Source organism: Ranitomeya variabilis, chromosome 1 (assembly GCF_051348905.1).
Source record: "Ranitomeya variabilis isolate aRanVar5 chromosome 1, aRanVar5.hap1, whole genome shotgun sequence".
In the NCBI taxonomy this organism is placed as follows: Eukaryota; Metazoa; Chordata; class Amphibia; order Anura; family Dendrobatidae; genus Ranitomeya; species Ranitomeya variabilis.
In genome coordinates this window covers 183515390-183541958 of record NC_135232.1, presented here as the reverse complement: position 1 = coordinate 183541958, position 26569 = coordinate 183515390, and the positions used below count along the sequence as shown (strand labels likewise).

Here is a 26569-nt window from a genome sequence, read left to right as displayed (position 1 = left end):
CTTCTTTAAAAGAGATCTGTGAAACACGTTATGTATCTTATAAACCGTAGGAAGCTCCAATCGGTAGGCTACCGGGTTAATGATGGCGGCGACACTAAATGGACCAATAAACCTTGGACCTAATTTCAGGGATGGTACGTTGATTTTTATGTTTTTTGTGGACAACCACACCCAATCACCCACACTCAGGTCCGGACCTGGCACACGTCTACTGTCAGCCACTCGTTTGGAGCTTGCACCCACGCTCAGCAAGCGCTGTTTCACTCTCCTCCAAACGGATGACAGTTGTGCTCCTAGCTGGTCCTCCTCCGGAACGCCAGCAGAGCCACCCAGACGCAGAGTACAAAATTGAGGATGGTACCCGTAAACACAAAAGAACGGGGACTCCCCAGACGATTCCTGGCGGTGATTATTAATGGCAAACTCAGCCAAAGGAAGGAACGTCGACCACTCCTCCTGATTGACAGAAACAAAGCAGTGTAAATACTGCTCCAAATATTGGTTCATACGCTCGGTCTGACCATTTGACTGAGGATAAAACGCCGAAGAATGCGACAACTTGATCCCCAGCCGTGAGCAAAATGCTTTCCAAAACTTTGCCACAAACTGAGTACCCCTATCTGACACTATGTCAGACGGGACCCCGTGAAGTCTGACCACCTCCTGCACAAAAACCTGAGCCAGAGTCTTCGCGTTAGGCAACGAAGGCAAGGACACAAAGTGCGACATCTTTGAGAACCGATCAACAACCAAGATGACCGTGTTCCCAGCTGAGGAGGGTAGGTCTGTAATAAAATCCATGGAGATCTCCGTCCATGGCCTACTGGGTACCCCGAGAGGATGTAGTGTGCCAGCAGGACGGGAGCGGGGCATCTTAGCCCTCGCGCACGTGGTGCATGCTGACACACACGAGACCACGTCCTGTCCGATTTTGGGCCACCAAAACCGACGCGACTCCAACTCCAAGGTACCCCTAACCGCTGGATGGCCAGCCAGAACAGTATCATGATGCTCACCCAACACCTTTAGGCGAAGATGGAGAGGTACAAACGATTTGTTAATGGGAAGCTCTGGTGGTACCTCCTCCTGAGCCTCGGCAATCTCAGCCTCAACCTCTGTCGTGAGAGCCGAGACCACTACACCCTTTTGGAGGATGGGTACCGGATCTTCCCGAGGTTCTACCTGCGGAAAACACCTGGATAAAGCATCTGCCTTAGTGTTCTTAGACCCCGGTCGGTAAGTAACAAAAAAGTTGAAAAACAACGCCCAGCGAGCCTGCCTGGGGGACAGACGCTTGGCTGACTCTAAATAAAGCAGATTTTTATGGTCGGTGATAACTGTAACCTGGTGGTCCGACCCCTCCAAGAAGTGTCACCATTCCTCAAAAGCCAACTTGATAGCCAACAACTCCCTGTTGCCGATATCATAGTTACGTTCGGCGGGCGACAGCTTCTTGGAAAAGTAGGTGCATGGACGCAACTCGCCCAAGGATGAGCCTTGTGACAGCACCGCCCCCACTCCAACCTCAGACGCATCGACTTCCACGGTAAATGGTTTTGATACGTCCGGTTGCACCAGAATGGGGGCCGAAGCAAAACTGTTCTTCAGAAATTCGAAAGCGCGCACAGCCGAAAGCGCGCACAGCAGCCTCAGACCAGGCGGAGAAATTGGTACCCTTTTTCGTCATGTCAGTAACCGGTTTAGCAATGGTAGAAAAATCTTTGATAAACTTTCTATAATAGTTAGAAAACCCAAGGAACCGCTGAAGCACTTTTAGGCTATCAGGCTGTTCCCAACACAGCACTGCTTGCACCTTAGCGGCGTCCATTTTAAACCCTGATGCAGACACAATATAACCCAAGAAAGGCAACTCCTGAACCAAAAATACACATTTCTCAAGTTTTCCATAGAGCTTATACTCTCTGAGTAGCGGTAACACCTGCCTCACATGCTCTAAATTAGGAACACGGTCGCATGAATAAATGAGAATGTCATCTAGGTACACAATAACGAATTTCCCCAGGACATGCGAGAACACATCATTTATGAAATGTTGAAATACTGCAGGCGCGTTTGTCAACCCAAATGGCATCACCAAATTTTCAAAATGACCCTCAGGAGTATTAAAAGCCGTCTTCCACTCATCACCTTGACGGACTCTTATGAGGTTGTACGTCCCCCTGAGGTCAAACTTGGAAAACCACTTAGCACCAGCCACCTGGTTGAACAAGTCAGGTATCAGTGGCATAGGGTATGGATCCCGAACCGTAATCTGGTTTAACTCCCTGAAATCCAGACACGGGCGTAGTCCGCCATCTTTCTTCTTAACGAAGAAGAACCCTGCTGCCACAGGTGAGGACGAAGGCCTGATGTGCCCTTTGCTCAAACTCTCAGCAATGTAGTCTTTTAAAGCTTGCCTCTTAGGACCAGAGGTGTTAAACATCCTTGCTTTCGGCAATTTGGCCCCTGGTTTAAACTTAATAGTACAATCATAGGGGCGATGTGGCGGCAATTCTGAGCAACCCTTCTCTGAGAACACATCCGCGAAATCCAGCAGTGACTCAGGAATGCTAGGAGTCACAGCGGACACACATGTGGCCAGGCAATTCTTCTGGCAAAATCAGCTCCACTGGATTATGTCCTGAGTTTTCCAGTCAATCACCGGGTTGTGCATAGATAACCATGGAAAACCCAAAACCATTTGTGCAGGAAGATTACTGAGTACCCTACATCTAACCTGCTCGAAATGTAGGACCCCAATATGGAGTTTCACCTCTGCCACAAACTCAGTAATCTCCCCCTGTGGGAGAGGAGCAGAATTGATGGTGACAACCCGGATAGGATGAGGCAGTTTTTCGACCGTGAACCCGGCCGTGCGCGCAAACTCCTCATCAATGAGATTAGTGGCCGAACCACTATCCACAAAAACAGTGATTGGCAGCTCTCTGCCAGCGACCATAACTTTGGCAGGAAGCATACATTGAGAGACCACAATGGAAGATAGGCGTAAGCTCAGATTAGCCTCTTCCACACCCTCTGAGCTTAGTAGTTTTCCGCTGTTGTGCTTTTCTTAGATAACAGAGGACAAGCATTTACATAATGTCCATTTTTACCACAGCAAAAACAGGCTCCCTGCTTCCTGAGTGAGGGGGCTCGATGATGTGACACCCGTGCGATTTGCATAGGCTCCGTGGGCTCACCTGCAGCAACCTCACGTGCACCTATGCCCTTCCCCATAAGCGGCGTCTCTTGCACCCCCTGACGCAAACGGCGATCAATGCGGACAACAAGACTCATGGCAGACTCTAGAGAAACAGGAGTCTCATACATCAGGAGGGCTTGTTTAACCCTTCTCGAAACCCCATGTACAAACTGACTCCGCAGCGCAGGGTCATTCCATTGTGTGTCCACCATCCAGCGGCGAAATTCAGAACAGTAACCCTCCGCCATTCCCTCCCCCTCGTGGAGAGCGCGTATTTTAGATTCTGCTAGAGCCAATCTGTTAGGATCATCATATATGAGTCCAAGAGCAGAAAAAAAAAACTCCACTGAGTTAAATGCAGCTGAATCAGATGGTAATGAAAATGCCCATGCTTGGGGGTCTCCGTTCAGTAATGACAATACCAGGCCCATACGCTGAGCCTCATTACCTAAGGAAACCGGGCGCATACGAAAATATAATTTGCAAGCTTCACAAAAAACAACAAATTTACTGCGTTCCCCAGCAAACCTCTCAGGTAAAGGGATCTTTGGCTCTGCAACTCTACCTGCAGTTTCAGCTTGCACATTAGATACTACAAGACCCTGTTGCTGCACTGCCCCCTTCAACTCAGTGATCTGTAAGGACAGCGCCTCCAACTGGCGGGTTATGGAAGTCATGGGATCTATGGCATCCAAAATTTATTTAGGCCGATTATAATGTCACGGGGTACTGGGTAGACTACAGCTAATTACCCGGGCCCCTGCGATATCCCTCAGACTAGGGAAAACCCTGTCTGTCCCTCTCCCAGAATCAACACTGATGGTGTGCTTGTCTGGGCCGCCAGGCCTGACCCTGACTCCTGTTTCAGCCCTATGCTGAAACCTCCACCCGCCACCCAGTGATTAGACTACACACCAACCTCCACAGAAAGCACAGACAGGGAAAACTAAAAACAGCACCACGCCGCAGACACACAGGAAAACACTATAATGTGCACAGGGCAAAACAAACACAAATATAGGAAGGAGAAATATGACAAAGGATAATACACCACCAGATACGATATTTCTTCTCCTAGACCACCACTCCAAACCGACATCACCAGGCACAAGACACAAGCTATAATCGGCGACGCCCAAAGTCCAGAATGACTATTTAAAGGCCACGGGCATGACCCAGCCTCAAACCAGATTACCAGCTAGATTAACCCCGGACAACCTGTATAAAATCTAGCCGGCGCCACTGAGCGTATAGTGGACAAATGTGGAATTACCGCTGTCTGTCGGACGCCCTAGTGTGAATAGCGTCCGACATGACACTTAGTGACCACCAATATGTCTTTTTACTGACCTCACATATCAGACAATAGCATCCCTCGACTTGTGAAAATCCATCAGCTGTTGACTGTTCACTATAGCTGACACCTTACTGTATCAGGCGTGATTGGTGTTGGCATCAACCATGGATTTCTAACCCATTAGACGCAGCTGTCAATAGTGACTTCGGTATATAAATGGTTAACCGAGTGTGGGCGCTCCCTCCTTAACCCCATTGGAATCCTGAGATCATTATTGTGTGGTTCTGATGTTTGCCATGGCAATTCACGGCCAAATAAAGACCTTAGAGTCTGCTGGCTAAAGTAACCTGTTCAGAAGTTAGCAACATTTAGGTGGTAAAAATAATATTTTTCCTTCCTAGCATGCTACTTTGTATTAATTCTTGAAAAGCACCTGAATGGTTAAAAAACTACCTGACAGCAATTTTGAATACCTGGAGGAGTGCGGTTTATAAAATGGTGTCACTTTGGGGGATTTTATGAATATAGATTCGCCAAAGTCACTTCAAAACTGAATAGGTCCCTAAAAAAGTAAGTTTTGTAAATTTCCTTGAAAGAATTAAACTGCTGAACTGCTGCTACAGCTTTAAACCTTCTATCATCCTCAAAATAAAAGAATACCATATTTTGCAGTTCATAAGACATACCAGATGATAAGACGCACCCCAAATATTGAGGAGAAAAATAAGGAAAAACTTTTTTAATAAAATGGTGGTGCTTCTTACAATCCATGCGTCTTATTGCTTACTGGGAGTGGTGGCTGCGGTGTAGCGGGGTCCCAGGGTCGCTGCTGGAGGAGGCAAGATTGAGGCGTTGCTGCAGGCTGGGATGAGGGGGTGTTCCAATGTGCGGCACCGATGGTGTTTGGTGGTGCGGGGGCTCCGCCGACATTTTGCGAAAGCCCTGAGCCCCCGCGCTTCCATGGTTTACTATGCGGTGGACTCTGGGAAAATGGCTGCCGGGGTGGCATATGCGCAGATGGAGATCTTGGTGCTGAGATCTCACGCTCCTCCAGAAGCAACTCTGGGACCCCGCTCCACCACGGCCGGTAAGGTATATCCGCATTATAAGACGCACCCCCATTTCCCCCCAAATTTGGGGGGGAAAAGTGCGTCTTATAATCCGAAAAATTATTTATTCAAAGTTTGAAAATTGCTAATTTTTTTTCATTTTTTGACAAACTTCTGATGGTTACAAATAAATTCAGAAAATATCAATATAGTTTTACTATTAACGTAAAGTAGAATGAGTCACGGAAAAACAATCTCAAAATAAATGAAATCTGTTGAAGCGTTCAAGAGTTATTACCATATAAAGTGACACTGGTCAGATTTGAAAAATTTGGCCCGGTCACTAAGGGGGTAAACTGCTGTATGGTCTTGGCCACTGTGCTGCAGCTCAGTTTCAGGGTGTTGGCAATCTTCTTATTGCCTAGGTCATCTTTATGTAGAGCAACAATTCTGTTTTTCAGATCCTCAGAAAGTTCTTTGCCATGAGGTGCCATGTTGAACTTGCAATGACCAGTATGAGAGCAGGTGAGATCGATGACACCAAATTTACCATACCTGTTCCACATTCACACCTGAGAACTTTTAACGCTAATGAGTCACATGGCACCAGGTAGGGAAAATGCTAAGATGGCACAATTTGGCCATTTTCACTTAGGGGTGTAGTCACTTTAACTACCAGCGGTTTAGACATTAATGGCTGTGTGTTAAGTTATATAAAGGGCACACAAATTTTACACTGCTATACAAGCTGTACACTGACTAATTTACATTGTATTAAAGTGTCATATCTTAAGTGTTGTCCCATGAAAAGATATTACAAAATATTTACAAAAATGTGAGAGGTGTACTCATTCTTGTGATATACTGTAGCTATCCTTCCTTGCTATGCATTGTCTGCAAATTTGATTAGCTTACCTTTCCTTCCCTTATCTAGATCATTTATAAAATTGTTGAACAACACTGGGGCCAGAACAGAGCCTTGTGGTAATCCACTTGAAACACTCTTCCAACTGGATGTGCAACCATTTTTGACCACTGTTTGAGTACAATCACTGAACCAGTTATGAATCCACCTAACCGTAGCCTTGTCAATCCCATACGTGGTCACTTTTTCAATACGGATAGTATGAGAGACTTTATCAAATACTTTGATGAAGTCTGTTTACTCGTATTCTATATCTACCACGTTTCCCTGAGCCACCCAGTCAGTGATTCCACCACAGAAGGAAATTAGATTATTCTGGCATGACTTTTTTGCTACATACCCATGCTGGCTCTGGTTAATTACTCTATTCTTATCCAAGTACATACATACATGCCATTTAATAATTTACTCAAAGATCTTTCCTGGTATAGAAGAAAGGCCCAGTGCCTGTAATTTCCAGGCTCAACTTTCTTTCCTTTTTTGAAGCTAGGGACAACATTTGCCCTTCTCCAATCTTCTGGGTCTTCTGTTCTCCAGGATTGTTAAAACATTCTGGCTAGTGGCTCTGCAATTCCCTCTGCTAACGCTGTCTGTAACCTAGGATGTAATTCATCTGGATCAGGAGAATTAAATTAATATAAATTAGCTAAGTGTTCCCTCACCATCTCTCTGTTTAAAGTTAGTGTGGATTCTTTTATTCCTTTGATAGCACAGTGTAGATCAGTTAATGTTACATTTGCTTTCTTAGATGCAAAATAAGATTCATGACTTAGACAGGGAAAATTGACCTCCTGTTTCTACATAGTGCTCAGGATTCATCTAGTCAGTCGGTGTTTAAGCATGTGATGACATAAACCTAATGGAAAAGAGAAGAATTAACTGGGTAGAAGGTAAAAATGAGCAATTGTAAGTACACAGTGCTATGTAATATGATGATTGTACTACATGAAGAGAATACAAATTTTGATGGGAGTGCTTCTTTAAAGGGGTAGTCGAGTCTAAAATGAAACGTCTGCAGTCACTCTGTGTGACTGCAGACTTGTGAATCCTCCCAGCACACAAACTCTGTGCTGCGAGGAGTCACCATTGTCTGTCCTGGGAATGGTGGTCAAGTATGCGATATGCATACTGCAGGGCACAACCAGTCTGGTGGACGTGGCCTCGGTCTATGCATGTGCGTGCGCTGGGAAGATTCATAAATCTGCAGTCACACAGAGTGACTGCAGACTTTTCATTTTAGACTCGACTACTTCTTTACGTGTTCAGTTAATTTTAATTGTATAAAAAAGTTTTGGGATCTGTTTGTTTTCATTTCCGATAAGTAGCAGACCCACGCAATAAATAATAAACATAATTGCATACCTACAGACATATGATTAGTGGGACACTTTAAAATGTGAACCCCTAATGTGGTATGAATTTAGTGCTTCAAATCATAATTATTTTTTTATATTATTAGTATCACTTAAAGGGGATATCCAGAACTTTTTTTTTTTAAAAAAGGTGCCTAACCACTAACAGTCATCTAGTTGCTAACTGAGGCACCTACATGCCTGTTGTACCTGGCGCCGGTCGTTGACGGCTCCTGACAAAGATTCAGCAGCTCCTTGTCAACAGAGTGGAGGTTTCTCTTCCTGTTGACAGGACGGGACTACTGGTGTCATACTGATTGACAGCCGGCTTCCCCCGGTTAGGCAGCGGAGAGTCGGTTGTCAATTAGCATAACACCAGTAGTCCCACCCTGTCAACAGGAAAAGAAACCAAAGCTCTGTTGATGTGTTGTCAGCGGAAGTCTGTGACCACTCTGTGTCGGCGGGGAATGGCACCGTGCACAACAGGCAGATAGGTAGCAACTACTGTCTGATAGTGCTTAGGTATAATTTTTTTTTTAAAGTCCCAGATATACCCTTTATTATTGATCAGTACTAAAGGGACCCTGTAATGTAAGGTAATGCTATTAACCTGCAGATATGGCGCTAATCTACAGGCTAATAGCATTCTGACATTGTTCGGCCACGGCACTAAGAGCCCTGCTGCCGGTAGAAAATAATCTTTATTCACCCAGGCAGCATTTGGCTTCCATCAACAGGAGTGGGGCTGGCATGGTTCCAGTTACCGCTGTATCTCAGTATGTTGGCTGTAACTGTGCCCCGGGATGGCCCTAATGATGAGCCTGATGTCAGTCAGTGCTGGTAGTGTGGTTCCAGCCACCCCTCTTTATACATACAGCAGTGACTGAAGCCGCGCTGGCCCACCACTAAGACTGGAAGTTGAACGGTGCTGGTGGGGAAAAAATTAATATCCTCCCGGCAGTGCGGCTTTCAATGTGGCAGCCGAATGGTGTCAGAACGCTGTTAACCTGCAGATTAACCCAATATCTGCAGGCTAATAGCATTATTTTACACAACAGGTTCCCTTTATGTAAGTTAACATTCCCCTACACACCCTAGGAGCCTGCACATAGCCCCACTATATATCATATGAACCTACACACAGCCCGCCTATACATATAGTATGAGCCCCCACATATCCCCTCTATATACAGTATGAGCACCCACAGTGCCACCACAGTATGAGCCCCCCACACAGCCTCCTATACATCAGAGGAGCCCCCACATAGCTTCTCCATATACAATGAGCCCTCACATTGCCCACTAAATACAGTATGGGCCCCCACATAGCCCCAATAAACAGTATGCATTCCGCATAGCCTCTTTTATACAGTATGAGCCCCCACATAGCCTCTCTATATTCAGTATGAGCCTTCACATAGCCTCCCTATATTCAGTATGAGCCCTCATATAGCCTCCCTATATTCAGTATGAGCCCTCATATCGCCTCCCTATATTCAGTATGAGCCCTCATACAGCCTCCCTATATTCAGTATGAGCCCTCACATAGCCTCCCTATACACTGTGGCGACCAAAAATTATTATTATTTTTTTTTTTTTTAAAGTGTGATCACTTCTGTCTGATTGTTGTGATGCTATTTTCCTGGTGATTTTAGTAAACCGGAAGCAAACGGTTGTCAGCTATAAAGATGAAAATTGTGTAAGATATTATTTTATCCCTTTATGTGTTAGTTTTCAACATTTACTGGGCAAAATGCTTTGCATATTTTGTAATGGGTAGTCGAATTTTGCCTAAAATGTTTTTTGTTTGTTTGTGTGTTTATCAATTAAAACATGGCAAACACAAATTTATCACCAGCTATCAGGAAGTGTATTATTCTGAGAGTGAAATGGCAAAAGCCAAAAAGAGATAGCTATGGAATTCAACTGCTCTCAGAGTCAAGTGTATAATAAAGCATATAATAGTGTATATAGTCAAGAGTATAATAAAGAAAGAAAAACAAGGTTATGCAACAGCTGACAAACCTAGATGTGGACAACCACTGAGAATGGTGATCTACGGTGAACTCAGTGACTTTTTCTCACGGTGTTGAGGTGACTGCAGTTCAGCACCGGCTGGGAACACAGCAGCTCATTGCTCAGTCGTTATCAGACTGGATGGGTGCTTCTTGGCTCCGTCCAGGTTGAAAACTATTAATCCCCAAACATGGATTATGATGTGGGACAGAACGTCGGACAGGTGAGGGATATGGTTCTTTTTTTATTTTTGTTTTGTTACAGGAGACCATGAGTTCAATGGAATGGGCGTTAGGTGAGTATAAATGTTTTTGTTATTTTTAAAAATGTAAAAGTGTGTTTTGTGTTTATTTCAAATAAAAGACTTTATTCTGGCTGTGTCTTTATTTATAATATAACTATAGAATTAGTAATGGATAGGTGTCTTATAGACTCCTCTCCATTACTAAGCCGTGGGCTTGATGTCACTGGACAATACAAAAGGTAACATCAACCCCACAAATATGAACCCCTCTTGCCACTGCTACAGATCAAGTGGGAAGAGCCGGGCAAAGCTGGTTATCAAAAATACAGAAAAACCCACTTGGAGTTTTCATTTATTTATTTATTTATTTATTTATTTATTTATAGTGCAAGCAGCTGAGGAATACTCGCATCAGCCTCCGCCTCACTATTATTAGCAGCAGTAGGTGTAGGCTGATGGGAGTAGTAGTCCCATCAGCTTCCACCTGCTCTCGCTGTTGAATATAATTCTAAACATTCTCCCCTGCTAGCGCTGATCGCAGCACGAGCAGGGGAGAATGATGAGAGCGGACTTCAACACCTGGCACCAGGGAACAACGCTTTCAGTGCCGCTGTTTCCCTGGTGCCGGTATGTGCCACACTGATGACACACGGATGTCATCCATTTGTCATCCATGTGCAAGGCCTATTCAGACAAGCGTGTTTTCAGTCTGTGTGCTGCTGTGTGTGGTCCGTCCTACACATGACCAGCACACGAATAAAAAACCACTCTCATAAATAAAGTGCTAGTGCACACGAGCCCTTTTCCTCATTGATTGATGGTCAGTGTGGAAAAATCGCATCATCCACTATTCTTAATATTAGGACTGTCTGAGCCTGGACTAACTAGAAAACAGCTGTTGGCTTCTATTCACACCATGTTGGAGACACTTTGACAATGTATTTTGCAGTATTTTTTTTGGGGGGAAGGGGGCTAAAAGAGCTGAAAGCCTGGACTTAAATTATGTATAAAGTATTTACATACTAAGGCTTTTGCATCGGGGCTTTTAGGGGTCAGTAACGTTTTAGCAAAAAAGCAGGAACCTGTAGTTATAATATAATTTTCAGTTCTTTTTATCCATATGCCTTTCAACTGAACTTAAAAAACTCCTGGACAAGAAGGTTTCAAAACCTCTAGAATATTTTTTTTTTAAAAAAAGGGTAATTAAAAATCTATTTTAAAAAATGCCATAGAAATACTACAAAACAAAACCAGAAACCACTGCATTATGAACATCAAGGTTTTTCTCTGAAACACTGCGCGTTTCAGAGAAGAGCATAATTCACAGCATGGCCAAGGTGACTAGTCCAAAAGGCAGGTCTGATAGGTCTCATCATACATATATACAGTAAGAGACCTGTCACTCTCGCCGAGAGGGGGAGAGAGGCCAGTGGTATCCTGCCTTTTGGTCTAGTCACCTTGTTCCCGGCAACACTTTGGTCTACGTTTATACTGTCAGTGGTTGGGGCAGCATGAAGCATCTGACAGGTTCCATTTAACTCCAAAATGTGGAGTGACTGTAGTCCTACAAATAGGGAAAATGTATACTTATCAGCTCTATAATGATAAAGAACCAATGTGGTTCGCAAGGCATAATCCACATGATTTTAATCACTTTTCTATTTTTTCACCATGTTTTTCAAGATTTTGGAATAAGTATGACTTTTACATTTTTTTCTGGGATTCTTATCTTGACTATGGTTCTACTGATTTCAGCAACCTGCAGTCACACCTATATTTTTCCGTATTATAACCCGCTCACACTGCCATACTTTGATCCACATAACATCCACATATTTTCACATGGTTTACCTCGATTACAACCAGATTTATGGCTAGGTGAATACACAATCAGTGTTCCCATGGGATTGGAAAAAATCCTTTCCTGTGCTGCAGGAAACAACCCTACAGAGATGTATGGATGGACTGTCAGTTGCAGAAGTCTCTGGAACACATCTGTCCTTTCACTTTAAACACACGTCACTGTGCATGTGTAGTTTCGGTAGAACTACAAGACCCATCATCTCCTTATTAGAAGTACAAATCACATTATTTTCTGTACAACTAACCAGCAGCTTTCTCACTAAGGATGTCATTCTGTAATGATGTAAATCTGCTCATTAAAGCAGAGTTTTCAGTAATCTGCTTCTTTAGTAACTTTCGATGGTCACCATAGCAGATGCTATGTAACGCTTTGCATGGGCCGTGGGACATTTCAGACTTTGTGTTCAGCTCCTGTCTGTGAATGGTTGCTACAAAAAGCTGGCAAAGAAAACTGCAGAATACTAATGAAGGCAAGAGAGTGTTCCCACGGTGAGCCAGTGACAAAAAGCTGATTGGAACCAGGCGAGCTGCAGGGCTTGGCGACAAATTAAAGAGTTAACACATTGTAAGGCGAGCGATGTACCCTAATACTTCCAATTCTTTACTTCTGCTAATAGACTGGGCATATACATTCAGTTATATAGCAAGAACGTTCATGGCAAAGCAGCATTGTCCTGTGTTGTATAAGCATTCATTACCATCACTATGCAGCATGCAGTGACCGAAATACAGCTCCATACGTGAGGAAATCAATGGCCGATCTGTCCTGGTCTAATAGATTCATTATGTACTTACCAGTAAGGATATCTGTCCTTCTTTCACAATATTCAAAATGCTCTTGATTTTTTTCATGTCTTCTCCTTCCGAGTGATTCCAGTTCACATTACCGTTTATGCCATCCAGTTGGGAGTCTGTCCCCAGCAGGTGAAATGCCCGGAGCTGGCAGTTAGGCATGGTCTTTTCAAGCTTCTGAGCATGGGAATCAGACAGAGCTCTATTCAGAAAGCTCTTGTTATGGTATTCAGCTTCATGGACCGAGCTGCACTGAATGTTAGACTGTGAAAGCTCTAATCCCCCAGATGAATGCCTGCTCTGATCAAGGATGGTAGCCAGAGTCGAGTTTTTAACCGGAGACAATACACAAAACTGAGTGGCATTTGGCATCAGGTTCTCCAGGTTGCCCATAGAACCATTTTTGGCCTTAGACAATGGATATATGCTGGAGCTCCTTTTTTCTGATGCTACTTTGGTGAACAGAGTTAATGGCTGATTGGATTTGATGTAAGGCACATCCAAAATTTCATCCATATCAAGGTCATAATGTTCCAGCTCGCCAAGCAAAACGTTTGACTCGATGCTCTTACACTTAAATTCATCATCATCTCCAGGAGGACCATCTTTTCCCGGATCACAGTTTTTCTCATTTTCTTCTTTTTCTTCTTTTTGATCATCACTTTCATTGAGTTTTGGACTCTCTGGCTGATGCTTCAATGGAGAAACCCTTTTAACGGGTCGAAATTTACTGTACACATCCGCAATCCCTGTTGGCTTCTGTGTGTTGCCAATAAGAGAAGACACTCCGCAGTTCCAGTTTGCATTGGGCACTGAAAGGTTAGAAAAAAAAACAGTGTAAAAAAAAAGATAGATGTCTTTAAAACAGAAGAAGCACGAATATCAATCCATTTTTTTGACCAGATGTATGCTGTCACCTTTCCTTCAGAATTATCTGCTTCTTCAAACCTGATGGATGATAGTTCTTCATCATTACTCTATTTGTAGATCTCATTTTCATTGTGTAGCAGCCTTTCCATAAAAGGTTAAGTTATCACTAATTAGTCAATCAATTTTTAGGCATTTTTAGTAGAATATTTTCTACTAGGTTAACATTTACATGATTCAAATAAAAAGTTTTTCTATACATACATATCATTAACTGTAATTTCTACAGGTTTTTTTCCATATATCTTTTTTCCAAGGACATATGTTGTGGTGATTTAACCTGTTTACACAAACTACGTCCCAAGCTTCAAATGCAATCTCTGTTTGTAGAAAATGTATAGAAAAAAGTACCATCAAAGGGGCATAGCGGTTCCCGCCATATGTAGTGATCATTGTTGGCTTGCTGCCTACTAGTTACACCCATACTATTACATCAGGCGGTCTGCCTAGACGCACTTAAGTGAAACATTTCAGTGGCTAAGCCAAAGTAAATATATTTGTAGTGTAGCATAAGTGCCGTAATATACTCACCGATCGCCATCTACTCCGGCAACCAGCGCCACTTTGGTCTTCTTCTGAGTAATGTGACAGGTGTTCCGACTTTCTGGATCACACTGCGCTCTTCGCAACCCAGAAGTGGCTTTTAAAATGGAAACTTAAGGAGCATCAGAATGAGACTCCATAGGCTTAAACTGTAAAGTTGACTACTGGCTCACACAGATCTCAGTGTGATCCGGCAAGTCAGAATAGCCATCATATGACTCAGAAAAGGACTGGAGCAGCGCTACACCAAATTACGGATGCTCCAAAAACAGCATGTCACAGGAGTTGACATTTTTGGCCAAATATGAAAACTTACAACAAGCATCAAGTTCATTTTTGTACCTGCACATTTAGCCTTTCTCAACACACGTAATGCTGATTGGCCCATGCCCTTGTATACTAAAAAATGATGCCAACCTCTAATAAAATGTGTGTACAAAAGTATTCCCAAGAAAAGTAAATGTAACATTATACGGCAACCAGTCAAAAGAATGTTCTTTGATGTAATGTATGGCTACACCAGGTCAACTAGAGTGGAAGCCTAAAGTCAGAGTCACACTATTGTACAACATGCCATCACCTGATGAAGGCGGCATTCAGCCGCTGAAATGCGTTGTGTGTTCAGCATTTTAATAAAGGTTTGTACATGTTTTACATTTCTGTCCTTATCCATATGCCCAGCGCTCCACCTGACCGCACATTCTACTACATCTAGATGGCAGGCTGGTAAAATGGTGCCGTTCAAAAGTAAAACTCATCCCGCAAAAAACAAGCCCTCACATGGCCACATTGATGGAAAAATGAAAAAAGTTATGCCTCTGGGAAGGAGGGGAGCAAAAAACAAAAACACAAAACCGAAAAAAGCTCCGGGTGATAAGGGGTTAACATTGGTCCGAGTGCAATCCGATTTTTTTATCGGATTGCACTCATCCATTTTACTCGTAGATGACTATGAGTCCTTATAGAACAGATCTATTATTGAACAAAAAAAGGGTCCTTCTGCTCTGTGATGTCCAAATGTCCGAACAAAGAACATGAAAAGGGTTTGCGATTCTGAAACAACCCCTTCAATAAATGTAACTTGCCATGTTAAGCTGTGTTTTTTTTTTTTTTTTAAATCATTTTAGCTTGTACCCTGGACCCATAGACATTGATACTTCTATTCTGTGTGCAAATCTGACCTCTGATGTTTATATACTTTCCAGCAGGTGGCTGCAGTTTGCATAGACATTTGTGATATAATGAGCTTTAAGGTGCATTTAATGACCCATAATTGATCATTTCCTGACTTTTGAACTTCTGACCTTGTGCAAGTTTATTAATTCAGATTCAGTAGGAAATCCTTCTCGTCTTTCCTCTCATGTATTATGCATAGCTCAATGAGGTGCCTCAAAGAAAAAATGAAACCTGACATAGAAGGTGCTGTAGTCAAATATTCTTGCTAAAGTGATAATGAAATACCATATTATTAATATCATAACGATATAGAGAAATTTAAATTGTATAGCCCTCACATTAGGTTTATTAGCAAAATTTACAAACTTTCTACTGTTTGCAATAATCCACTCAAACAAGAACAATTTAAAGAGAATCTGTCAGCAGGTTGGGGAACGGAGACAGCTGAAGAGCTGCAGAATCACAGACAGGGAGGAGAAAACCCCATGTATAGTCCGGCCCATGTGCACCAAAATCGAATTAGCAGAAAACTAGTGATTAAAGAAGAATAGCAAAGATGGATTTCCTTTCTAAATGTATCACTATAATCTGTATTACAGTACCATCACAGACATGTCTTTACTTTACATTACAAAATCATGCTGACTGGATCTCCTTAAATTGCTCAGCACAACTAAAAGCGGTTTCTCCAAAACCAAGAGTCTGCTACTCATAGAAGGAAAGACATTTTCTCCTCAGATTTCCTAATACTTAATTGAATCAGACTTGCTCTCTATACGCTTTTAGGTTTCCAATGCCAAAGGACACAAAGTAGCCACAGAACATCACTGAGCCACCATCATGCTTCTCTGTAGGCAAGATGTTTATTTTATAGCGCCATTATTTACACAGTGCTTTTCAGACATTATCATTACTGTCTCCACTGAGCCTCACAATCTGAATTCCCTACCAGTATATATTTAAAGTGTGGGAGGAAACTGGAGTACCCAGAAGAAACCCAAGCAAACAAGGGGAGAACATACAAAATCCTTGCAGATGTGGTCTTTGGTGGGACTTCATCATAGGACCCCAGTGCTGTAAGGCTACAGTGCAAACCACTGAGCCTTTCTGCTGACAACTTTCTTTTCAGCATATGTCTCATTCTTAATCCTCCAGACAAATTTCAGATTTACAGGCCTGAAAAGTTGCAGTTTTGTTTCGTCGTTCAACAAAACAGAATCCCCAAATTATTGTGGCTTATTTTTATGGTTTGGAGAAATGTTTTTGCTTTTGAAGTTCGGGGTTTTAAACCTTAAGCTTTTAGTATGCACTTTACTGTGCAAACTGAAACCTTAGTATCTGCTGCAACCAGATCAAGCTTCAGACCTTTTACATTAACTTGAGATTTTTTGATCAATGCCTCCTCACTCATGAATTGAGTGGCAACCAGTGATGGCTTCCTCTTTCTGCCACATTTAGGAATGTAGCAAGTGTTCCTTTAACTTTGAATATGCAAGGTTTTTTTTATGATATTTGTTTCAGAATCCCAGTGCAGTCTGGGATACTCAGACGAATTGTCATGAGGAGGAAGAGGCTGCGGTCATCAGTGATGTTCATTTCAGGGGCTGGACTAGTTCCTGCACAATGAGAATGTGCACTCTGTTGCCGGCTCAGATCAGCAGTAACAAATCGGCAAGAGAGCAATGTCAGAATACCCGGAATGCAGAGATCAGTGACGCCTCCGCAAGTCATACCACTAGTCTCTGCAAGCCGGGTATTCTGACAATACACATTATTGCCAGCTAGTTACTGCTGATCTGAGCCCGCAACAGAGCGCACGCTGTCATTTTGTTTAGTCATGGAAGCTAGCGAAGGATAGGGAATATTTAATTCAGGTACATTAGAAAACAGTATAGATTATGGGACTATATGGATTGGGATTTAGAATGAAAATTACTGTTGACTTTGGCCCAACCCTTTAAGGTCTCCCTACACATTCAATAAAAGTCAGATGAACCCAAAACAGGCATGGCCTACTATCTAATGAGTATGGGGGCTTCCCAACTGACCCCAGACAAATTACATCAGGGGACAGAAGTATCTGGTCTGTTGAGATAAACTGCTGACAGAATGACATAAGCTCTCTTAGAAAAAAAAAGCACAGAAAGTGTCACAGAGTTACCGCGACAGAGCAGTGCCAGAATACCGTAGCGTCTGATGGCTCTTGCTTTGCCGCTGAGAAGCACTTTTCTGGTTTATTAAATGTGTTTGTTTTCTTTCAGCAGCACAGGGGTTAATCGGCCACATGGAAATCCCTGCTTTCAGCTGGGCTCAGTTAGCCACTCCTATAAAAGCTAGGCCTTCTGGCCAGGTGGTTGTCTGAGTTAGCACTTGCTACATAGATCTGGAGAGTGAGGAGCTGGTGGTTGGAGAGCTAGAGGAGTTTATTGTGCGACTGTTGCTTGGTTTGTACACTTGAAAACTCCTCATTCTTACCTGCCTTATTTTTTCCCCCCGTCCTTCAGACCCTGGTGAATACCTCTGTTATTTGTGAGACTATATTTTGTGTGAGTGGAATTTTCTTTTACCCTTGTCTTTGTTCCCCTCTGTCGGGTTGGTGTACTGCAGTACACTGTAGTGCCTCTGTTCCCCGGGTGGGGGAAGGAGACAGGGCTACAGCTAGGAGACAGGGCAAGGGTGGAAGCCCCGGCATCCTCGCCATCTGAGGTATCCTGGGGAACAGGGCGAGCTAGGGCCAGGAAAGCTGCCCCTGGTCACAGTTTCCTCGCCAGTCCTATAGTGACAGAAAGGATTAGTGTTTCTGTCCCTGTTGCAGTCAAAAGAGATACAGCAGCTGTTGGCCAAATGATAGTTTGTCAGTTGTCCATCTAATGTGTGTGGTCGGCTTTAGCCATATTTTTAACAAGTAATCAAATGTCACAGTCAACTATCCCCTTAGCCAGTCCAGGTATTTGATGTGCTTTACTTCAAGCATACCTGATGCAACTAATGAAAACCTTGATTAGCTGCATCAGTTGTGCTCAAGACAACACCTAATTTGCAATTATGTGCTCTTATGATGGATTATATTCCGAAGGTGTAATAATTATGAGGCTGCAGTAGTGATTAAAAGTGGCATTTTGAGTAGAATTTGTAGTAGCTACTTTTTATATTAGTTGTATTAAGCCATTTGAAATATTCTTGTTTGATTGGTTTATTGCAGCAGGTTTGTACATTTAATAAACCTAACTTTCACTGGGGGGCATAAATAATTTTGACTGTATATATTCATAATATAGCTGTATATATACAGTACAGTAAGAATACAGAGCTCTAAAGTCCTGTATAGCCATAGAGTTTAATGATTAAATACTGTTCAGATTGATTAAGTTCCAATTAAATTGAATTGAACTCTAATTGTGTTAAGTTCGTAAGCTAGCCTAAGTGATACGTACATGCAGGCAAACTGTTATCATTTCATTAGACTATAGAAGAAGCAATATCACAGCGCTCTTTGCTCACCGTGACACTGTCACATTTCCTTTAGTGCTCTCAACATCTATTTCTCCCCATCCAACACAATCCGCTCCTTTCTGATGAAGGTCCAGGTTGGATCGAAACATATATATATTGTCCTGGACTGACTGGATTGTAAATAAAACTTTATTCTTGCTATAAAACCTGTTGAGTATCAAGTTCTACTTACTAAAAAAATTAAAAGGGTAATTGTTGGGAGTGCCATAATATCCCCAGGGTAGGGCAAAGATTTTACATTCTTCATGGCCCAATGAAATGATAAAACTCTGGCGACTTACAGACATCACTAAGGGGAAGCTTAGGAACTTAACACAAATAGAGTAATAACTCAATGTAATTGGAACTTTATAAATCTGGATAGCATTTCATCATTAAACTCTATGGAATGTAGGATTCTGTGGCTTTACCTCTATAAAGATGTATTAAGAAATCCAGCAGTATAGGACATAAAAATTAAACAATGTACAGAGTTACTATTACTGCAATATAAATCATAGTATATAAATATTTAAATCAATAAAGACAGAACACAAAGCCCCAGTGATAGTGAAAATACAATCAATCATTACCCATTACCTACATATTGTCGTAATTTGCAATACGGCATAGGGAAACCACTCACACCAGTCCTTGAGCTAAGATGAGCTTGCACAATAATTTTCCCATATATTTTACAGAAAGCATTTAGCCCAAGCACGTTTTCAGGTAGAAACTTAGATAAAGAGTGTTCAGCATTTTCTGATACAAGGAACCCTTTCAGATTGTACCACTAAGTGCTGCATTAAAACTTAAAGGAGATCTATCACAATGTTTTTGCTATCACATCTGAGAGCAACATGATGCAGGGATAGAGACCCTGATTCCAGCGATGTGTCACTTACCGAGCTGCTTGCTGTGAATTTGAAAAAAAATCACTATTTTCTCTGCTGCCGATCTAGGAGTTGCACGAATGCGGAGCTCTGTATAACCCCGCCCACACCACTGATTCGAAGCTTTCTATGCACACTATATAAGGGCAGAAAGCTGCCAATCAGTGGTGAGTTATATAGAGCTCATTAAAATAGAGGACTACCTGCCAGCATATGTACTAGTACTCTAGTGATAATCTCCTGTTAATTAAACAGACATTTCATCAACACTACAGCAAGCAGCCCAGTAAGTGACACATCACTAGAATCAGTCTCTGTCTCTACATTATGCTGCGTTCTAATTAGGTGGCAAAAACCTAGTAACAGATTCCCTTTAAAAGAGTCATCCCATTAGATAAACTTCTAGCAAATCAACATTATATGCCATAAAGTGTCTGAATTATGAGGGTCACTTGTTTTTCATTCTAAAGATGAGTAGAGGTAATTACATTGAAGAGATTACTGTATCTGGGTCCTGATGGATGGGAGCTTCATAGAATGGCAATGCATGTTGTATGCAGACCCTGGACTGCAGTATATGCACCACTGATCTAGAGAGTACAAGCCTAAACTCACATGGATTAATTCAAACCACTGGCCACTCATCTACAGGACACAAGCCTAAACCACTGGCCACTCATCTACAGGGCACAAGCTTAAACCACTGGCCACTCTACAGGGCACAAGCCTAAACCACTGGCCACTCATCTACAGGGCACAAGCCTAAACCACTGGCCACTCATCTACAGGGCATAAGCCTAAATCACTGGCCACTAATTTACAGGACACAAGCCTAAACCACAGGCCCCTCATCTACAGGGCACAAGCTTAAACCACAGGCCCCTCATCTACAGGGCACAAGCTTAAACCACTGGCCACTCATCTACAGGGCAAAAGCCTAAACCACTGGCCGCTCATCTACAGGACACAAGCCTAAACCACTGGCCACTCATCTACAGGACACAAGCCTAAGCCACTGGCCACTCATCTACAGGACACAAGCCTAAACCACAGGCCCCTCATCTACAGGGCACAAGCCTAAACCCCTGGCCACTAAACTACAGGACACAAGCCTAAACTACTGGCCACTTATCTACAGGACACAAGCCTAAGCCACTGGCTACTCATCTACAGGACACAAGCTTAAACCACTGGCTACTCATCTACAGGACACAAGCTTAAACCACTGGCCCTTCATCTACAGGACACAAGCCTAAACCCCTGGCCACTCATCTACAGGACACAAGCCTAAGCCACTGGCTACTCATCTACAGGACACAAGCCTAAACCACAGGCCCCTCATCTACAGGGCACAAGCCTAAACCCCTGGCCACTCAACTACAGGACACAAGCCTAAGCCACTGGCTACTCATCTACAGGACACAAGCCTAAGCCACTGGCTACTCATCTACAGGACACAAGCTTAAACCACTGGCCCTTCATCTACAGGACACAAGCCTAAACCCCTGGCCACTCATCTACAGGACACAAGCCTAAACTACTGATCTAGATGACACAAGCCTAAATCCATATGGATTAATTCAAACCACTGGCCACTGACCTCCAAGATAGCAGTGCAAATCGCTGTGTCTCCATTATCTTTGAGGACACAATATGTAATGTTAGAGGAGATGCTTAGAGGTCATAATTTCAGAATGTAAATGACTGTATGGCGTTGGGTTACAACTGCTATTAATTCTGTAATGATAATATAAAATATGGTATGTGGCAGTAAAAATGACACTCAAACAGTGCTTATCTTAGGAGAATACCTACTTCTAAAATATAGCACTCACAGTTATGAAGAAAACAGCAGGAGACTCTTGAAAAGCTTAAACTCATAAACATGTTAATATCACTGCCAAGAGCTGGGCAGATTGAACTTTTCCACTGACTATACATAATAACGCAGCTCAGAGTAGAAGATCCTGTACCACTGATGCCTTACAACTCACAAATCTATTCATGCACTGTCAGCCCAATGTCTCCCCAGGAAACAAAATGTGCTGACCAAATTGGACAGTTTGGTTTTTTGAAGACCTAAATTCCAAAGCTTCAACCTAATAAGATCTAAATAAGTTGAATTTTGAATTTACATCTATAAAATTGAAATTAATGGGTTAGAAAGGAAGATTAATCCAGATGGGTCACTGAAATACCACAAAATTTGAGACATACTGTACATTTTCTTCACATTATACTGTTTTCTGGGTCACTACAGAAATATGTGATAATGAGGGCAGACTCTGCCTTCATGGTTCTGGAGTAGGCAATTTCACCTTTAAATGCAAATACATTTCTAGGGTTGTCTCTGGAGTCCCAATTTGTTGGCCCAAGGATGCCGGATGCGATGCCAGAGTTCGCTTTCTATAAGATGCAAGAACTTAATATTGTGAATTGAGTAAAATCGTTTTGCAGATATATTTTACACTCTAAAAATAATGTATTTTTCTGATATTATTCAGACTAGAAGACCCCCTTAACTTGGACTCACTATGTGCATGACTACATGTAAGCACTATGCCTCTTTGGGCAGTGACTTGCTTTGAGGTATAACCAGAGAGGCATTCAGACTTATAGAAAGTATATGACGTCTGTATGTTGCTAACCCAACATTTCCAAGGAGAATGGAGCAAAGTGGTAACTCATGGAGGGGATGAATGCTTAGCATAGAAATTCGGAGCCTTCTTTAACGATGAGTGAAGAGCTACCCTTAAAACGTTATTCCCAAAACCACAATGAGGTCCTACAATAATGTACAAATAGTCCTCAATATTGATGTTGCAATACCAAGAAGGAAAAGTCGTGGAGTGATGGAATGTGTAGTATTCTTCCAGACCAATTTATTCTACTGCTATACACAAAAATATGGCATGGTTAAAATACAGTCATGGTTGAAATTCTTTCAGAAAATGAAGTATTTGTCACAGAAAAGTATTGAAATTACACACGTTTCTTTTCCCTTTGTGTATTGGAACACAAGAAAAAAGAGGGAAAAAAAGGCAAATTGGTTATAATTTCACGCAAAGCCCCCAAAATGGCCTTGAAAAATTTGTTGGCATGTTTCCAAAATTGTGAGATAACAATTTTGTTTCAAGCATGTGATGCTCGTTCAAACTCACATGTGGCAAGTAACAGTTGTGGGCAATATGAAAATCCCACCAGAAACCAGATAAAAAGGGGAGAAGTTGACTCATCTTTGCATTGTGTGTACCACACTATGCAGGGAGAACAGAAAGAAGAGGAGAACTGTCTGAGCACTTGAGAACCAAAATTCTTGAAAAATATCAACAATCTCAAGGTTACAAGTTGATTTCCAGAGATCTTTATGTTCCTTTGTCCATGGGGCACTATCTAAATCAAGAAGTTTACAACCTTGGCACTGTAGGTAATCTCCCTAGATACGGACAACAGAGAAAAATTGATGAAAGGTTGCAACGCAGGATAGTCCGAATGGTGGATAAGCAGCCTCAATCAAGTTCTAAAGAAATTCAAGCTGTCCTACAGGCTCAGGGTGCATCAGTGTCAATGCAAACTATACGTCAAAATTTAGTGAAATGAAACGCTATGGCAGGAGACCCGGGAGGACCCCACTGCTCACACAGACATAAAGCTTGACTGCATTTTGACAAAATGTACATGAGTAAACAGAGCACCAGAATTAACCCTTACATTCCATTTCAGTTGTCTTGCAATTGTGGGTCTGCAGTAGCCTTTAGCTTGTTTGAGTGGTTGTGGTCTCACAATCCCACCAAGTGAGTACCATTACCTTTAAACTCCCCATTGTATCTCGGATTAATCCCCATTGTGCTTGTTATTCCAGCTTCTTCAGCTGATAAAGGGAGACCTATCAATCTCGATGAGCAGGAGGGCAGAAGCTGGTAGCACCTTGGCCCTTAGACTAGTCACTTCTATCCTGCCCACAGCATTTTAGGCCTTAATCACACATCAGTGATTTTTGTGTACAGAAAAATAAGGACAATTATTCCTCAGTGTTTTGAATATGAGTTTCCTTAGTGTTGAGTGAATGTGTCAGTTTTTATCATCAGTTATTGTTTTATCAGTGATGTTCACTAAAGAAAAAGCAAATAAATTACACAACTTCATGGCCAGTGCACAAATTCAACACTGATGCCGCCCGAATACTGCCCATAATATTCACTGACTCCCAGGGGCCGATTAAGACTGATGTTGTACAGTTTTTATAAAGGGGAACGGTGAAGTGGGATGCACCAAATTAATTAAAAGGTGCACACCCCTTAAGGAATTCGGTGCAACTTCTCACTGGCGTGTGCCTCCATGCACCTTGCCCGAGAGACTGGAGTAACATTTCTGGCAAAAGTAATGGTGTACATTCTGATGACTTGAGCAGCCAGACACAACCATGCCCCATTCTGCCCATGCCAAATTCACTTTTAGACTTGTATGAACATTTTTTTGACTTTGCCGTTTTAACAACTTTGCATTGCAGAAATATTTTGTGACTTTCCAAGTGTTTTACTCCCGACAGCGGCCGAAAACACTTTGATGAATTGGTCTCATAGACTTGTATGGGTAAATTTGATCTGTGACTCCATTCTAAAACGGACATGTTGCCTATATTTTTTATAGACCACTCGGTCTGGAAAAAAACAAGGACATGTCAACAGCACTATACACAGGAATGGGTACACGTTCTTTAGAACGAAAAGCAGTGATAGAACACATACGTGACTCACAGACATCTGAATGAGGTCTTAGAGAAAGCATAGCTGTCTGATGTAGGAGCTCATCTCGGATTTATGCTGCTCGTGGTTTTGACAGTATGACTCAGTTGACAGGTTTCCTTCAATTTAGTCAATCAGAAGATTCTCCGTTCAGCCCAAAACTAAGTTTTGGAACGAATGTTTACCGTATAAGGAGGGAATAGAAAAGAATAGAAAGTTGAAAGCTTTCCTGAGTAGTCTTATACTGACTCTCTCAAACATTAGAGAACCAAAACCACAACGGTTTAATTCCACATTGTTTATTTATATTGCTAATAACTTTCCTTCATATAAACCGGTACCTTCCAGCAGACAATATTTATTTAGTACTAGGACTTGCAGCTGGGAAGCCTCACCCTCAATTACACAAGAAATATGAAAGTAAGAAAAATTACACCCGGAATCATTGCAACTCACAGTACACTAATACATTAATATACAGCTGATAATGACAATAATAGCAATATTAATATTGATAGATTAGTACGAAGCAGGGTACGGACTGCAGTGAGTATTACCGTGGGATCAGACTACACAGTTTGTTCAATGTCTCTTATGGGGACGTGTCGATTTCCATCACAGCTTTCTAAAAAGGTGCTTTCTTTGCAGGGCAGATACACTGAATAAAAAAAAACCTGAGTGCAAAGGCGAAGGCGTCCTAAAAAGTGGTAAGAACATCCATAATTATTAGGGTATCATAAAATACAGTATCAATAAAAGGGTTTATTTTCTTTTTTCCATGTTTTTCATACAATTTGTTTTACATTATTTAGAATATTTCTGAACTGGAATTTTGAAAGGACCATCTGACTATCAGTGGTACTACTAAAGCTCTATGCACACATTCTTTTTGCAGGGCTTTCTAATAAGAACCTAAGCAGAAGCTCCAAATTTCTGAAGAGCTTTGAGATTTGGAGGAGCATTTGAGATTTTCTACTCAGTTTCCACTCATTTTGTGCTCCAAAAACTCTTTGAAAAATTACCGTAAGTGTGCACATAGTCTTAAGGTATGTGCACACAGCGTCTTTTTTAGTTGAAGTCTGCCTGGAATCTGCCTGAATAAGTGACCCAAAAGTGGTCCATAAGATGAATATAATCCACAACTATGTCAAAACGACATTGCTGTGCACATGTTCTGTCTCATGTCACTTGTTTCAACAGCTTCAGAGTTTGGAAAACCTGGATCGGTTAAAAAAAGTGACATGCTCATTCTTTGGGTGGTCACCTAAGAAGCTGCCCACTCTCAATACTTAACAGTATAGAGTGAGAGCCGCCATAGGTTTTCTGAAGCACCTTCACCTAGGAGAACTTGGTGCCTGAGCCGGTGTCTGAATGAATACCCTTACGTTGGTTTCACATGTGTATAAGAGTCACCAACCACAACTGGCCTCAGAACATCAGTGGATGATCTATAAGGAAATGTTACTGCACAGTGGTCAAATATGGTGCTAATGTCATCCCATGGCGCTATGCACACCACCATATTTTGTCCCTATATTGTCTTGCCAATAGCAATTCATGAATGTGGTGTGAGCTGAGCCTAAACCATGTGTTCTGTAAATGTGGTTGCTCTTTGTGTCACGATTACACCATATAAATTAAACTATAACATCTTCGCCCTGTGGCCTCCAGCACAGACAGCAGAATGTGACTCATTGGAGAAGAAAGCATTTAATTTGCTCATTTACGTCTGTAACTGGTAACTGAATACATTCTACCGCTGAGACACAATCCCACACCAAATGCCAGCTATGTTACTGATCCGCCTTCTTCATACCCACTTATATATTTTTTTTTATAATTTTGTTTCTTCATTTTATGGAAATCGTTATATTTTTTTGAACATTTGACATCGTCACCTTTAACAATGATCAAATTTCTGCCAGTTTTCGAGATCAAAGCAAAGTCTGTCCAGACGAGAACCAGAAGATGGAATTTACTGTACATAGGCTTCCAGTGGATCATGATTTATGGAATAAAACTTATTTTACATGGCATACATACAGATATGTTA

At 42.1% G+C, this 26569-nt stretch overlaps 1 protein-coding gene across 8 annotated transcripts in view; it reads right to left on the bottom strand.

Annotated features, from left to right (window-relative positions):
• Positions 1–26569, bottom strand: part of SNCAIP (synuclein alpha interacting protein) — a 344510-nt gene that overhangs the window by 90670 nt on the left and 227271 nt on the right. For all 8 annotated transcript variants that reach the window (XM_077290966.1, XM_077290935.1, XM_077290985.1 and 5 more), the window contains one exon: positions 12744–13552. In XM_077290966.1, the coding sequence (XP_077147081.1) occupies positions 12744–13552 (809 nt within the window). The remainder of the gene's footprint in view (positions 1–12743; positions 13553–26569) is intronic.